We start from the raw sequence: 13,296 nt of genomic DNA, 5'->3' as shown, positions 1-13,296 counted from the left end.
GAGTATGGAAGATTAAGGGGTGATCGCACTGAGGCATTTAAGATGAGTAAAGGATTTAATACAGTAGATTAAGAGAAAATATTTCCTCTGGTGGGGAGAGTTCAAAACAAGGGAGCATAACAAAGAACAAAGAACAGTACAGCACAGGAACAGGCCATTCGGCCCTCCAAGCCTGCGCCGATCTTGATGCCTGCCGAAACTAACACCTTCTGCACTTCCGGGGTCTGTATTCCTCTATTCCCATCCTATTCATGTATTTGTCAAGATGCCTCTTAAACGTCATTATCGTACCTGCTTCCACCACCTCCCCCGGCAGCAAGTTCCAGCCACTCACCACCCTCTGTGTAAAGAACTTGCCTCGCACATCCCCTCTAAACTTTGCCCCTCGCACCTTAAACCTATGCCTCCTAGTAACTGACTCTTCCACCCTGGGAAAAAGCTTCTGACTATCCACTCTGTCCATGCCGCTCATAACTTTGTAAACCTCTATCATGTCACCCCTCCACCTCCGTCGTTCCAATGAAAACAATCCGAGTTTATCCAACCTCTCCTCATAGCTAATGCCCTCCAGACCAGGCAACATCCTGGTAAACCTCTTCTGTACCCTCTCCAAAGCCTCCACGTCCTTCTGGTAGTGTGGTGACCAGAATTGCACGCAATATTCTAAGTGTGGCCTAACTAAAGTTCTGTACAGCTGCAGCATGACTTGCCAATTTTTATACTCTATGCCCCAACCGATGAAGGCAAGCCGTATGCCTTCTTGACTACCTTATCCACCTGCGTTGCCACTTTCAGTGACCTGTGGACCTGTATGCCCAGATCTCTCTGCCTGTCAATACTCCGAAGGGTTCTGCCATTTACTGTATACTTCCCACCTGCATTAGATCTTCCAAAATGCATTACCTCACATTTGTCTGGATTAAACTCCATCTACCAATTCTCCGCCCAAGTCTCCAATCGATCTATATCCGCTGTATCCTTTGACAATCCTCATCACTATCCGCAACTCCGCCAACCTTTGTGTCGTCTGCAAACTTACTAATTGGACCAGCTACATTTTCCTCCAAATCATTTATATATACTGCAAACAGCAAATGTCCCAGCACAGATCCCTGCGGAACACCACTAGTCACGTCCCTCCATTCAGAAAAGCACCCTTCCACTGCTACCCTCTGTCTTCTATGACTGAGCCAGTTCTGTATCCATCTTGCCAGCTCACCTCTGATCCCGTGTGACTTCACCTTTTGTACCAGTCTGCCATGAGGGACCTTGTCAAAGGCTTTACTGAAGTCCATATAGATAACATCCAGTGCCCTTCCTTCATAGAACATTACAGCGCAGTACAGGCCCTTCAGCCCTCGATGTTGCGCCGACCTGTGAAACCATCTGACCTACACTATAGAACATAACAGCTTCATCAATCATCTTTGTCACTTCCTCAAAAAACTCAATCAAATTAGTGAGACTCAACCTCCCCTTCACAAAACCATGCTGCCTCTTGCTAATAAGTTTGTTTGTTTCCAAATGGGAGTAAATCCTGTCCCGAAGAATCCTCTCTAATAATTTCCCTACCACTGATGTAAGGCTCACCGGCCCGATAATTTCCTGGATTATCTTTGCTACCCTTCTTGAACAAAGGAACAACATTGGCTATTCTCCAGCCCTCTGGGACCTCACCTGTAGCCAATGAGGATGCAAAGATTTCTGTCAAGGCGCCAGCAATTTCTTCCATTGCCTCCCTCAGTATTCTAGGGTAGATCCCATCAGGCCCAGGGGACTTATCTATCTTAATGCTTTGCAAGACACCCAACACCTCCTCCTTTTTGATAATGAGATGACTGACACTATCCACACTCCCTTCCCTCGGCTCATCATCCACCAAGTCCTTCTCTTTGGTGAATACCGATGCAAAGTACTCATTTAGTACCTCGCCCATTTCCTCTGGCTCCACACACACATTCCCTTCTCTGTCCTTGAGCGAGCCAACCCTTTCCCTAGTTACCCTCTTGCTCTTTATATATGGATAAAAAGCCTTGGGATTATCCTTAATCCTGTTTGCCAATGACTTTTCATGACCCCTTTTAGCCCTACTGACTCCTTTCTTAAGTTCCTTTCTACTGCCTTTATATGCCTCAAGGGATTCGTCTGTTCCTAGCCTTCCAACCCTTTCGAATGCTTCCTTTTTCTTTTTGACTAGGCTCACAATATCCCACGTTATCCAAGGTTCCCGAAACTTGCCAAACCTATCCTTCTTCCTCACAGGAACATGCTGATCCTGGATTCTAATCAACTGACATTTGAAAGACTCCCACATGTCAGATGTTGATTTACCCTCAAACAGCCGCCCCCAATCTAAATTCTTCAGCTCCTGCCTTTATTCTTCTTCTTTGGCCTCCTTGTGTCGAGAGACAATGGGACAGCGCCTGGGAGGTGGTCAATGGTTTGTGGAGCAGCGCCTGGAGTGGCTATAAAGGCCAATTCTAGAGTGACAGACTCTTCCACAGGTGCTGCAGAAAAATTTGTTTGTCGGGGCTGTTACACAGTTGGCTCTCCCCTTGCGCTTCTGTCTTTTTTCCTGCCAACTGCTAAGTCTCTTCAACTCGCCATACTTTAGCCAGGCCTTTATGGCTGCCCGCCAGCTCTGGCGATCGCTGGCAACTGACTCCCACGACTTGTGATCAATGTCACAGGACTTCATACCTCTACCTGGACCCCTCCCCCTGGCCTCTTACCAGCTCTTGATCTCTTCATTGAAAACTGTCGGTGAGACATTGGTCATCTCAATTTCTCTGCCCCCCTCACTCACTCTAACCTGTCCCCCTCTGAACTTGAGGCACTCCGTTCTCTCAGGTCTAACCCCGACATGGTCATCAAACCTGCAGACAAGGGTGGTGCTGTTGTCGTATGCCGTACCGACCTCTACCTTGCATAAGCTCAACGCCAACTCACGGACACTTCTTCCTACCTCCCTCTGGACCATGACCCCACCACCGAACATCAAGCCACCACCCAAAGGACTGTCACTGACCTCATCTCCTCTAGAGATCTTCCCTCTGCAGCTTCCAACCTCATAGTCCCACAACCCCGGACAGCCCGCTTCTACCTCCTTCCCAAAATCCACAAACGGGACTGTCCCAGCAGACCCATTGTGTCAGCCTGCTCCTGCCCCACTGAACTTATTTCTTCCTATCTAGGCTCTATCTTTTCTCCGCTGGTCCAGTCTCTTCCCACCGACATCCGTGACTCTTCTGATGCCCTACGTCATTTTGATAATTTCCAGTTTCCTGGTCCCAACCGCCTCCTCTTCACTATGGATGTCCAATCGCTCTACACCTCCATCCCCCACCAGGATGGTTTGAGGGCTCTCCGCTTCTTCCTGGAACAGAGGCTCAACCAGTCCCCATCCACCACCACCCTCCTCCGCCTGGCTGAACTTGTTCTCATATTGAACAACTTGTCCTTCAACTCCACGCACTTCCTTCAAGTAAAAGGTGTCGCTATGGGTACCCGCATGGGTCCTAGTTATGCCTGTCTTTTTGTGGGATATGTCGAGCATTCTTTGTTCTAGTCCTACTCAGGCCCCCTCCCCCAACTCTTTTTCCGGTACATTGATGACTGTATCGGTGCCGTTTCCTGCTCCCGCCCAGAACTGGAAAACTTTATCAACTTTGCTTCCAATTTCCACCCTTCTCTCACCTTTACATGGTCCATCTCTGACACTTCCCTTCCCTTCCTCAACTTTTCTGTCTCCATCTCTGGGGATAGGTTGTCCACTAATATCCATTATAAGCCCACCGACTCCCACAGCTACCTCGACTACACTTCTTCACACCCTACCTCCTGTAAGGACTCTATTCCATTCTCCCAGTTTCTCCGCCTCCGACGCATCTGCTCTGATGATGCTACCTTCCATGACGGTGCTTCTGATATGACTTCCTTTTTCCTCAACCGAGGATTTCCCCCCACTACGGTTGACAGGGCCCTCAACCGTGTCCGGCCCATTCCCCACACCTCTACCCTCACCCCTTCTCCTCCCTCCCAGAACCGTGACAGGGTTCCCCTTGTCCTCACTTTCCACCCCATCAGCCTCCATATCCAAAGGATCATCCTCCGCCATTTCCGCCACCTCCAGTGTGATGCCACTACCAGTTGCATCTTCCCCTCCCTTCCCCTGTCAGCATTCCGAAGGGATCGTTCCCTCCGCGACACCCTGGTCCACTCCTCCATTACCCCCGCCACCTCGTCCCCGTCCCTTGGCACCTTCCCCTGCAATCGCAGAAGGTATAATACCTGCCCATTTACCTCCTCTCTCCTCACTATCCCAGGCCCCAAACACTCCTTTCAGGTGAAGCAGCGATTTACTTGTACTTCTTTCAATGTAGTATACTGTATTCGCTGCTCCCAGTGTGGTCTCCTCTACATTGGGGAGACCCAAGCGCAGACTGGGTGACCGCTTTGCGGAACATCTCCGCTCAGTCCGCAAGCAGGACCCTGAGCTTCCAGTTGCTTGCCATTTCAACACTCCCCTCTGCTCTCATGCTCACATCTCTGTCCTGGGATTGCTGCAGTGTTCCAGTGAACATCAACGCAAGCTCGAGGAACAGCATCTCATCTACTGATTAGGCATACTACAGCCTGCCGGACTGAACATTGAGTTCAATAATTTCAGAGCATGACAGCCCCCCATTTTACTTTCATTTTTAGTTATTTTTTCTTCCTTTTTTTTTACATTCTTTTTTACATTTTTTACAATTTTTTTTTGCATTTATTTCATTTCATCTTAGTTTGTTCAGTTTGCTTACCCACTGTTTTTTTTTTAGGTATGCACTTGCTGCTGTTCAATATTCAGTGTATTAACACCTAATCTGTACTAATGCTTTGTCTTTCAACACACCATTAACATATTGTTTGCCTTTGCTCCGTGACCTTTTGGTCAGCTATGTGGCCTGGTCCAATCTAGACCCCCTTTGTTATCTCTTGCCCCACCCTCACCTCACTTGCTTATAACCTGTGACTTTTCTAATATTTGTCAGTTCCGAAGAAGGGTCACTGACCCGAAACGTTAACTCTGCTTCTCTTTTCACAGATGCTGCCAGACCTGCTGAGTGGTTCCAGCATTTCTTGTTTTTATTTCAGATTTCCAGCATCCGCAGTATTTTGCTTTTATCACAGCACTTCATGTCGCGTTTGCAGACGTCTTTAAAGCGGAGACATGGACGGCCGGTGGGTCTGATACCAGTGGCGAGCTCGCTGTACAATGTGTCTTTGGGGATCCTGCCATCTTCCATGCGGCTCACATGGCCAAGCCATCTCAAGCGCCGCTGACTCACTAGTGTGTATAAGCTGGGGATGTTGGCCGCCTCGAGGACTTCTGTGTTGAGGATACGGTCTTGCCACCTGATGCCAAGTATTCTCCGGAGGCAGCGAAGATGGAATGAATTGAGACGTCGCTCTTGGCTGACATACGTTGTCCAGGCCTCGCTGCCATAGAGCAAGGTACTGAGGACAAAGGCTTGATACACTCGGACTTTTGTGTTCCGTGTCAGTGCGCCATTTTCCCACACTCTCTTGGTCAGTCTGGACATGGCAGTGGAAGCCTTTCCCATGCACTTGTTAATTTCTGCATCGAGAGACAGGTTACTGGTGATAGTTCAGCCGAGGTAGGTGAACTCTTGAACCACTTCCAGAGCGTGGTCGCCGATATTGATGGATGGAGCATTTCTGATGTCCTGTCTCATGATGTTCGTTTTCTTGAGGCTGATGGTTAGGCCAAATTCGTTGCAGGTAGCCGCAAACCTGTCAATGACACTCTGCAGATACTCTTCAGTGTGAGATGTTAAAGCAGCATCGTCAGCAAAGAGGAGTTCCCTGATGAGGACTTTCCACACTTTGGTCTTCGCTCTTAGACGGGCAAGGTTAAACAACCTGCCCCCTGATCTTGTGTGGAGGAAAATTCCTTCTTCTGAAGACTTGAACGCATGTGAGAGCAGCAGGGAGAAGAAAATCCCAAAGAGTGTGGGTGCGAGAACACAGCCCTGTTTCACGCCACTCAGGATAGGAAAGGGCTCTGATGAGGAGCCACCATGTTGAATTGTGCCTTTCATATTGTCATGGAATGAGGTGATAATACTTAGTAGCTTTGGTGGGCATCCAATCTTTTCTAGTAGTCTGAAGAGACCACGTCTGCTGACGAGGTCAAAGGCTTTGGTGTGATCAACGAAAGCAATATAGAGGGGCATCTGTTGTTCGCGGCATTTCTCCTGTATCTGACGAAGGGAGAACAGCATGTCAATGGTCGATCTCTCTGCACGAAAGCCACACTGTGCCTCAGGGTAGACGCGCTCGGCCAGCTTCTGGAGCCTGTTTAAAGCGACTCGAGCAAAGACTTTCCCCACTATGCTGAGCAGGGAGATTCCACGATAGGTGTTGCAGTCACCGCAGTCACCTTTGTTTTTATAGAGGGTGATGATATTGGCATCGCGCATGTCCTGTGGTTCTGCTCCCTCATCCCAGCACAGGCAAAGCAGTTCATGTAGTGCTGAGAGTATAGCAGGCTTGGCACTCTTGGCTATTTCAGGGGTAATGCCATCCTTCCCAGGGGCTTTTCCGCTGGCTAGAGAATCAATGGCATCACTGAGTTTCGATTTTGTTGGCTGTACGTCCAGCTCATCCATGACTGGTAGAGGCTGGGCTGCATTGAGGGCAGTCTCAGTGACAACATTCTCCCTGGAGTACAGTTCTAGGTAGTGCTCAACCCAGCAGTCCATTTGCTTGCGTTGGTCAGTGATAATGTCCCCTGATTTAGATTTGAGGGGGGCGATCTTCTTGATGGTTGGCCCAAAAGCTCTCTTAATGCCATCATGCATTCCTCTGATGTTTCCGGTGCCTGAGGCCAGCTGAATATGACTGCATAGATGTTGCCAGTAGGCATTTGCACAGCTCCTAGCTGTTCTTTGTGCAGTGCTTCTGGCTGCTTTAAGTGCTACGGATGTTAACTCGCTGGGCGCTTTCTTGTAGTTCAACAGTGCAATGTGCTTAGCAGCTATGACAGGTTCCAGCTCTTCAAAATAAGATTGAAACCAGTCTGCATTCCTCTTCCGCCAGCTCTGGCGATCGCTGGCAACTGACTCCCACGACTTGTGATTAATGTCACAGGACTTCATGTCGCGTTTGCAGACGTCTTTAAAGCGGAGTCATGGTTGGCCGGTGGGTCTGATACCAGTGGCGAACTCACTGTACAATATGTCTTGTTCATATTGTTATAATTAGCCTACCCCCAATTTAGCACCTTCACCCGAGGACTACTCTTATCCTTATCCACAAGTACCTTAAAACTTATGGAATTATGGTCACTGTTCCCGAAATGCTCCCCTACTGAAACTTCGACCACCTGGCCGGGTTCATTCCCCAATACCAGGTCCAATACGGCCCCATCCCTAGTTGGCCTATCTACGTATTGCTTCAAGAAGCCCTCCTGGATGCTTCTTACAAATTCTGCCCCATCCAAGCCCCTGGCACTAAGTGAGTCCCAGTCAATATAGGAGAAGTTAAAATCACCCACCACTACAACCCTGTTACCTTTACAGCTTTCCAAAATCTGTCTACATATCTGCTCCTCTGCCTCCCACTGGCTGTTGGGAGGCCTGTAGAAAACCCCCAACATCGTGACTGCACCCTTCCTATTCCTGAGCTCCACTCATATTGCCTCGCTGCACGACCCCTCCGAGGTGTCCTCCCGCAGTGCAGCTGTGATATTCTCCTTAACAAGTAATGCAACTCCCCCGCCCTTGTTACATCCCCCTCTATCCCGCCTGAAGCTTCTGAATCCTCGAACATTTAGCTGCCAATCTTGTCCTTCCCTCAACCAAGTCTCTGTAACAGCAACAACATCATAGTTCCAAGTACTAATCCAAGCTCTAAGTTCATCTGCCTTGCCTGTTATACTTCTCGCATTGAAACAAATGCACTTCAGACCACCAGTCCCGCTGTGCTCCGCAACATCTCCCTGCCTGCTCTTCTTAGTCTTACTGGCCTTATTTACTAGCTCCCCCTCATTTATTTCACTAGCTGTCCTACTGCTCTGGTTCCCACCCCCCTGCCACACTAGTTTAAACCCTCCCGAGTGACGCTAGCAAACCTCGCAGCCAGGATATTTGTGCCCCTCCAGTTTAGATGCAACCCGTCCTTCTTGTACAGGTCCCATCTGTCCCTGAAGAGATCCCAATGATCCATTCAGGAGTGATGTCAGGACGCACTTCACACAACGAGTAGTGGAAATCAAGAACTCTCTTCTTCCCAAAAAGCTGTTGAGGCTGGGGTCAATTGAAAACTTCAAAACTGAAATTGATAGATGTTTGCTGGGTAAGGGTATTAAGAGTTCCGGAACCGAGGCAGGTAATACTGTTGAGATACATATCAGCCATGATCTACTCCTGTTCCTATGTATACTCCTACCATTTTGTTTTAGCCCTTCAGTTTAGCATTTGCAACCAGAACGGGCGGCACAGTGGCACAGTGGTTAGCACCGCAGCCTCACAGCTCCAGCAACCCGGGTTCAATTCTGGGTACTGCCTGTGTGGAGTTTGCAAGTTCTCCCTGTGTCTGTGTGGGTTTTCGCTGGGTACTCCAGTTTCCTCCCACCACCAAAAAACTTGCAGGTTGATAGGTAAATTGGCCATTATAAATTGCCCCTAGTATAGGTAGGTGGTAGTGGAATATAGGGACAGGTGAGGATGTGGTAGGAATATGGGATTAGTGTAGGATTAGTATAAAAATGGGAGGTTGATGGTCGGCACAGACTCGGTGGGCCGAAGAGCCTGTTTCAGTGCTGTATCTCTAAATAAAAAATAAATAAACTTCCCCTTGCAATAAGGTTGCCAACCCTCCACGATTGTCCTGTCGTCTCCAGGAATTAAGTATTAATCTCTAGAACACTGCTGGGAGCAAAACCTAAGCAAAAAATCATATGGGCATTAAAAAAGTATTGTGCATTTCTAAAGTTTTCTCTGAACATTTTCATTCATTTTTGATGAAAATATTTGGAAATGGGAAGAAAAGGCTGTTTGACCGGCAGGACAATTACATAAGAGCATAAGAAATAGGAGTTGGAGCAAGCCATTCAGCCCCTCAAGCCTACTCCACCATTCAATAGGATCATGGCTGACCTTGTAACTCAACTCCACCTTCCCACCCTATCCCCATATCCCTTGATTCCCAAGTGCTCAAAAATCTATGGATCTCAGTCTTGAATATATTCATTGACTGAGCCTCCACAGCCCCTCTAGAGTAGAGAATTCCAAAGATTCACAGCCCTCTGAGTGAAGAAATTTCATCTCCTCTAAGTCCTAAATGGTTGATTCCTTATTCCGTGACTGTGACCCCTGCAGGAAAGAGGATTCACACTATATCTGGGTATCTTGATGTCCTGGCAGTTTGTGCTGCTGAATATGGGATGCATTGTGTAAGCAGGCCTAAGACAAGGGTTTCTTCAGATTAAGGAACTGATAGAATTTATGAAAGTCCCGCATCCATGTCTTTAATGGTCGGGGAAATGTTAGTTTGTTCACTCTGTTCATTGCAATAAAATGAAGTGGGCCATATAAATATGGTAACAATGATTGTAAGAGATTCAGATGACCTAAATGCATCTTACTTTTATGTATCTTTGTGTACTATGATTTAGTGGTAGCATACAAGGAATGTAGAGAGCAAAAGCAGAATTAGTATCCGAATTGTGAGTGAACCCATGTTTGTTGTACTCATGCTGGATTGTGGAGTGTATTGTACCTGAGAACTCATGTTGGACCACATACCAGAAGCTCATTAAAGACCTGTGTACACATACTGAAATCGTGTAGTGTGATGTATCTGAGAGAACACATACTGGATCATGTGCTTTAATGTCTCATTGATGACCTGATTCTGTATTGTTACAATGGAAGCTGTTTTAATTCATCTTGTGCTGATCCCACAAACCGCTGGGACATTGAGGTACACAGATATCATGTGAATCCTCTTTCCTGTAGGGGGTCACAGTTACAGAATAAGGGATCGACCATTTAGGACTTAGAGAAGAGGATCTAGTTCTAGATTTCCAGCCTGGGAAGGGTTGGTGGTGGTGGGGGGGGGGGTGGGTGGGTGGGGGCAAGGGTTAAGGAAGAGCAGTTACCTCATCGCAGTTTTTCCCTGCAGTCTTGCAACATTCCTCAGGAGCCAGCAGCAGGGCACCATCAGCATCAAGCAGCAGCTTGCCTTCCTGCAGCATCATATTCAGTATGTCGGGCGGGTAGAATGTCAGTCCACGTGCCATGTTGGTACGATACAGCTCGATGTGTTTGGGCTTCAGAATCGCTGGTGTTATCTGGTCTGAGTGGCAAGTACCAATTAAATCCAGGAACAAAGGATCCTGTAGAAAAGGAAGGGCAAGTTTGATGGTTAAAATCTTCAATGGTTACACACTTCTCACAGTAGTTTATGACCTCTACAACTTGAGCCATCAATATAAGTTAATCAGCAAGAAATCCAATAGAGAATTCAAAAGAAACTTCATTACCCAAAGAGTGGCGAGAATGTGGAACTTGCTACCACAGGGAATCGTTGAAGCCAATAGTACAGATGCATTTAAGGGAAAGCCAGACAAGCATATGGAGAACAGAATAGGGAGTTATGATGCTAGATTTAGATGACGAAAGATAGGAGGAGGCTCGAGTAGAGCATAAATGCTAGCATGGACTGACTGGGCCGAATAGCCTGCATCTGTGCTGTATATCCTATGTAATTCTGTGTAAAGAATGATTAAAATGTGTAACTTGCTACCGCTGGAGTGATTGAGGCAAATAGCACAGAGGTATTTAAGGGGAAGCTAGATAAGCACATGAGGAAGAAAGGAATAGAAAGATATGCTGATGAGAACAGATGGAGAAAGGTCAGAGGAGGTTCATGTGGAGCATAAACACCAAAGCATGATACCCGACCTGAACCTGAGTATGTGTCGGGGTCGGGTCTCTCTTCCAGGTCTGGCATTCGGGCTCGGGTCAGGTCGGGCTGGACACAGACACAGTGCTGCCTTGTTCAGGGAGGGAATTTCTACACGATTCTGCAGGAATATCCTGCTGCCGGAATGGAAGATCACAACATTTGGACACTGGATGATTGATATAATTAACTTTATTACGGTAGTCAGGTCGGGTCGGGCGCGGGTCGGGTTCGGGTTGGATGTGGTCGAGTCGGGCCTGCGTCGTGTTTCAATTTCATACCTGATCAGGCCTTTAATAAACACTGGCATGGACTATTTGGGCCGAATGGCCTCTTTCTCTGCTGTTGTAAATCACTGGCAAATTGCTTACCTTTTTTAAAACCAAAAGATCATTTTGATTGATTAAACCGACTGGATGTTACAAAAGCGTTTCGGAAAAATAAGTACCAAATCATTAAGCCTTTCAGTCCAAAATGGGTAGATTGCCTTATCATGAAAGGAGCTGCACAGAGATTCTTTTTTCTGTTTGGCCCCCTCAATTTCCTCTCTGTCTCCTCTTCTGAAGCGCCTGACTTTTTCTGCAATACAGCTCCATAATGCTGAGCATCGCACCCACTTGGCCATGCTTCATGTGCTTTGGGACATCCTGAGTTTGCTCATTCATTCTTTCTTTCCTTCTCAGCTTAGTTGTTACATATAACTTATTTGGTGATAATACTAAATAAAAACACTTGTAACTGCAATTCTCAAAAACCATCAACCCATCATAAAATGTTTTAGTCTCAGGTTCTTGAATAACAAAAAATGGAAAAACAAACTGGGTCTATCAGCCTTCCAACTGGTCTGATTATTTCTAATGGCCTCTATTGCTCTTTACATTGATCCATTATGGGAAATGCTGACAAAGTGATACACAAATTAAAAAGCTGACGGCTTGCACATCTGTACTACACTAACAAACTGTGTAGAGTTGATCAGAGTTTCAATAAGTGGCATCTCAATGGCCCTGTACAATTTTAATCATTATAAAGAAAGGTAAAACTCTAAGGACAAATTGCAAGACACACACAAGCTTGAAAGAGTATAACAGAGCCTATTATGGTTACTATAGGTAATTAATACGAAGAAGATTCTAAGTGAGACAGAAGATAGACAGCTTGGGAGCATGAGTTATTAGAAAATGAGTCAAAATGAGTCATTAATTGCACCTCAAATAAATGACGGCCACAGTCAGCAATGCCTACATTTCATTGTAATGAGTTTGGGAAATCCTGAGATCCTAAAAGGTGCTGAATAAATGTGAGTCGTTTTGTTTTCATGCTTTACAGGGTGATATTATGAGTCTTGACTGGTCAAGTGGGATTTCTCAATTGAAATGACTTTTACAAATGATTTTCCATGTTACGTTTTAAAGTGGATTGCACCATACCTGATGGTGGATGAGGCAAGCCACCCTTCTGTAGTAGTTTATGGGATGGGTAGGTCGGAATGTCACCCTTAACCTCTCTGTGGACTCCCCTTCCAGAAAGCCGCACGGCTGATTGATAACGAAGACGCTCTGGCTGCAGTCAATTTCAAATTGGTAAAATGTCGGTACGTCCGATGTGTTACTGATTTCAGTAGCGTAAGTCACTGTCTCGCCGAGGAACACACAACCAAAGTTCAGCTTCAGGTGTCCGAGCGACACCACCGCACCTGGAAGAAGAGCGCAAGAATAGCATGAGTTTTCCTTTAATCATTTATTTTCATCTCCTTATTTTTGTCCCTCCTCTCCTGAAAGTGCTGAGCTGCAGCATCAGGAACCTTATGATTCATCCAGGTTTCCCACTCCTTATTGTTAGTCAGTTATCTTTACTGGAAGTGCACACATAGCCCCTGTAAGAATAGAGTTGGGTTGGCCATGGTAGAGTGTCAGCCATGGCTTAGTGAGTAGCACTCTCACCTCTGAGACTTCAGGAACTTGAGCATATAATTCAGGTTGACACTCCCAGAGCAGCACTGACGGAGTGTGCACTGTCTGTAGTGCTGGCTTGTGGATGAAATTTTAAACTGAGGCGCCGTATTCCCTCTAGTAAAAGATTCCACAGCACCATCTCGAAGAACAGGGGAGTTCTCATCAGTATCCTGGGTTACATTTATCCTACAACAAACACCTAAAAACAGATTACCTGGGCATTATCACATTGCTGTTTGTTGGACTTTGCTGTATGAAAACTGACTGGAACGCATTTTGAGATGTCTTGAGGCCTTCAAAACCGCAGGTGGCTTTGTGACCAACAGCATGACTGAAGCCACCGCATTCCCAAAAGCCAACAACTTGT

The 13,296-nt window shown here is 46.7% G+C and overlaps 1 protein-coding gene across 7 annotated transcripts in view; it reads right to left on the bottom strand.

Annotated features, from left to right (window-relative positions):
- Positions 1 to 13,296, bottom strand: part of cfap65 (cilia and flagella associated protein 65) — a 473,759-nt gene that overhangs the window by 426,535 nt on the left and 33,928 nt on the right. For all 7 annotated transcript variants that reach the window (XM_068034809.1, XM_068034810.1, XM_068034811.1 and 4 more), the window contains exons 9-10: positions 12,405 to 12,670; positions 10,169 to 10,405 (exon numbers count right to left, since the gene is read on the bottom strand). In XM_068034809.1, the coding sequence (XP_067890910.1) occupies positions 10,169 to 10,405; positions 12,405 to 12,670 (503 nt within the window). The remainder of the gene's footprint in view (positions 1 to 10,168; positions 10,406 to 12,404; positions 12,671 to 13,296) is intronic.

Source organism: Heterodontus francisci, chromosome 7 (assembly GCF_036365525.1).
Source record: "Heterodontus francisci isolate sHetFra1 chromosome 7, sHetFra1.hap1, whole genome shotgun sequence".
Lineage (NCBI taxonomy): Eukaryota > Metazoa > Chordata > Chondrichthyes > Heterodontiformes > Heterodontidae > Heterodontus > Heterodontus francisci.
This window is presented reverse-complemented; position numbering and strand designations above follow the sequence as displayed.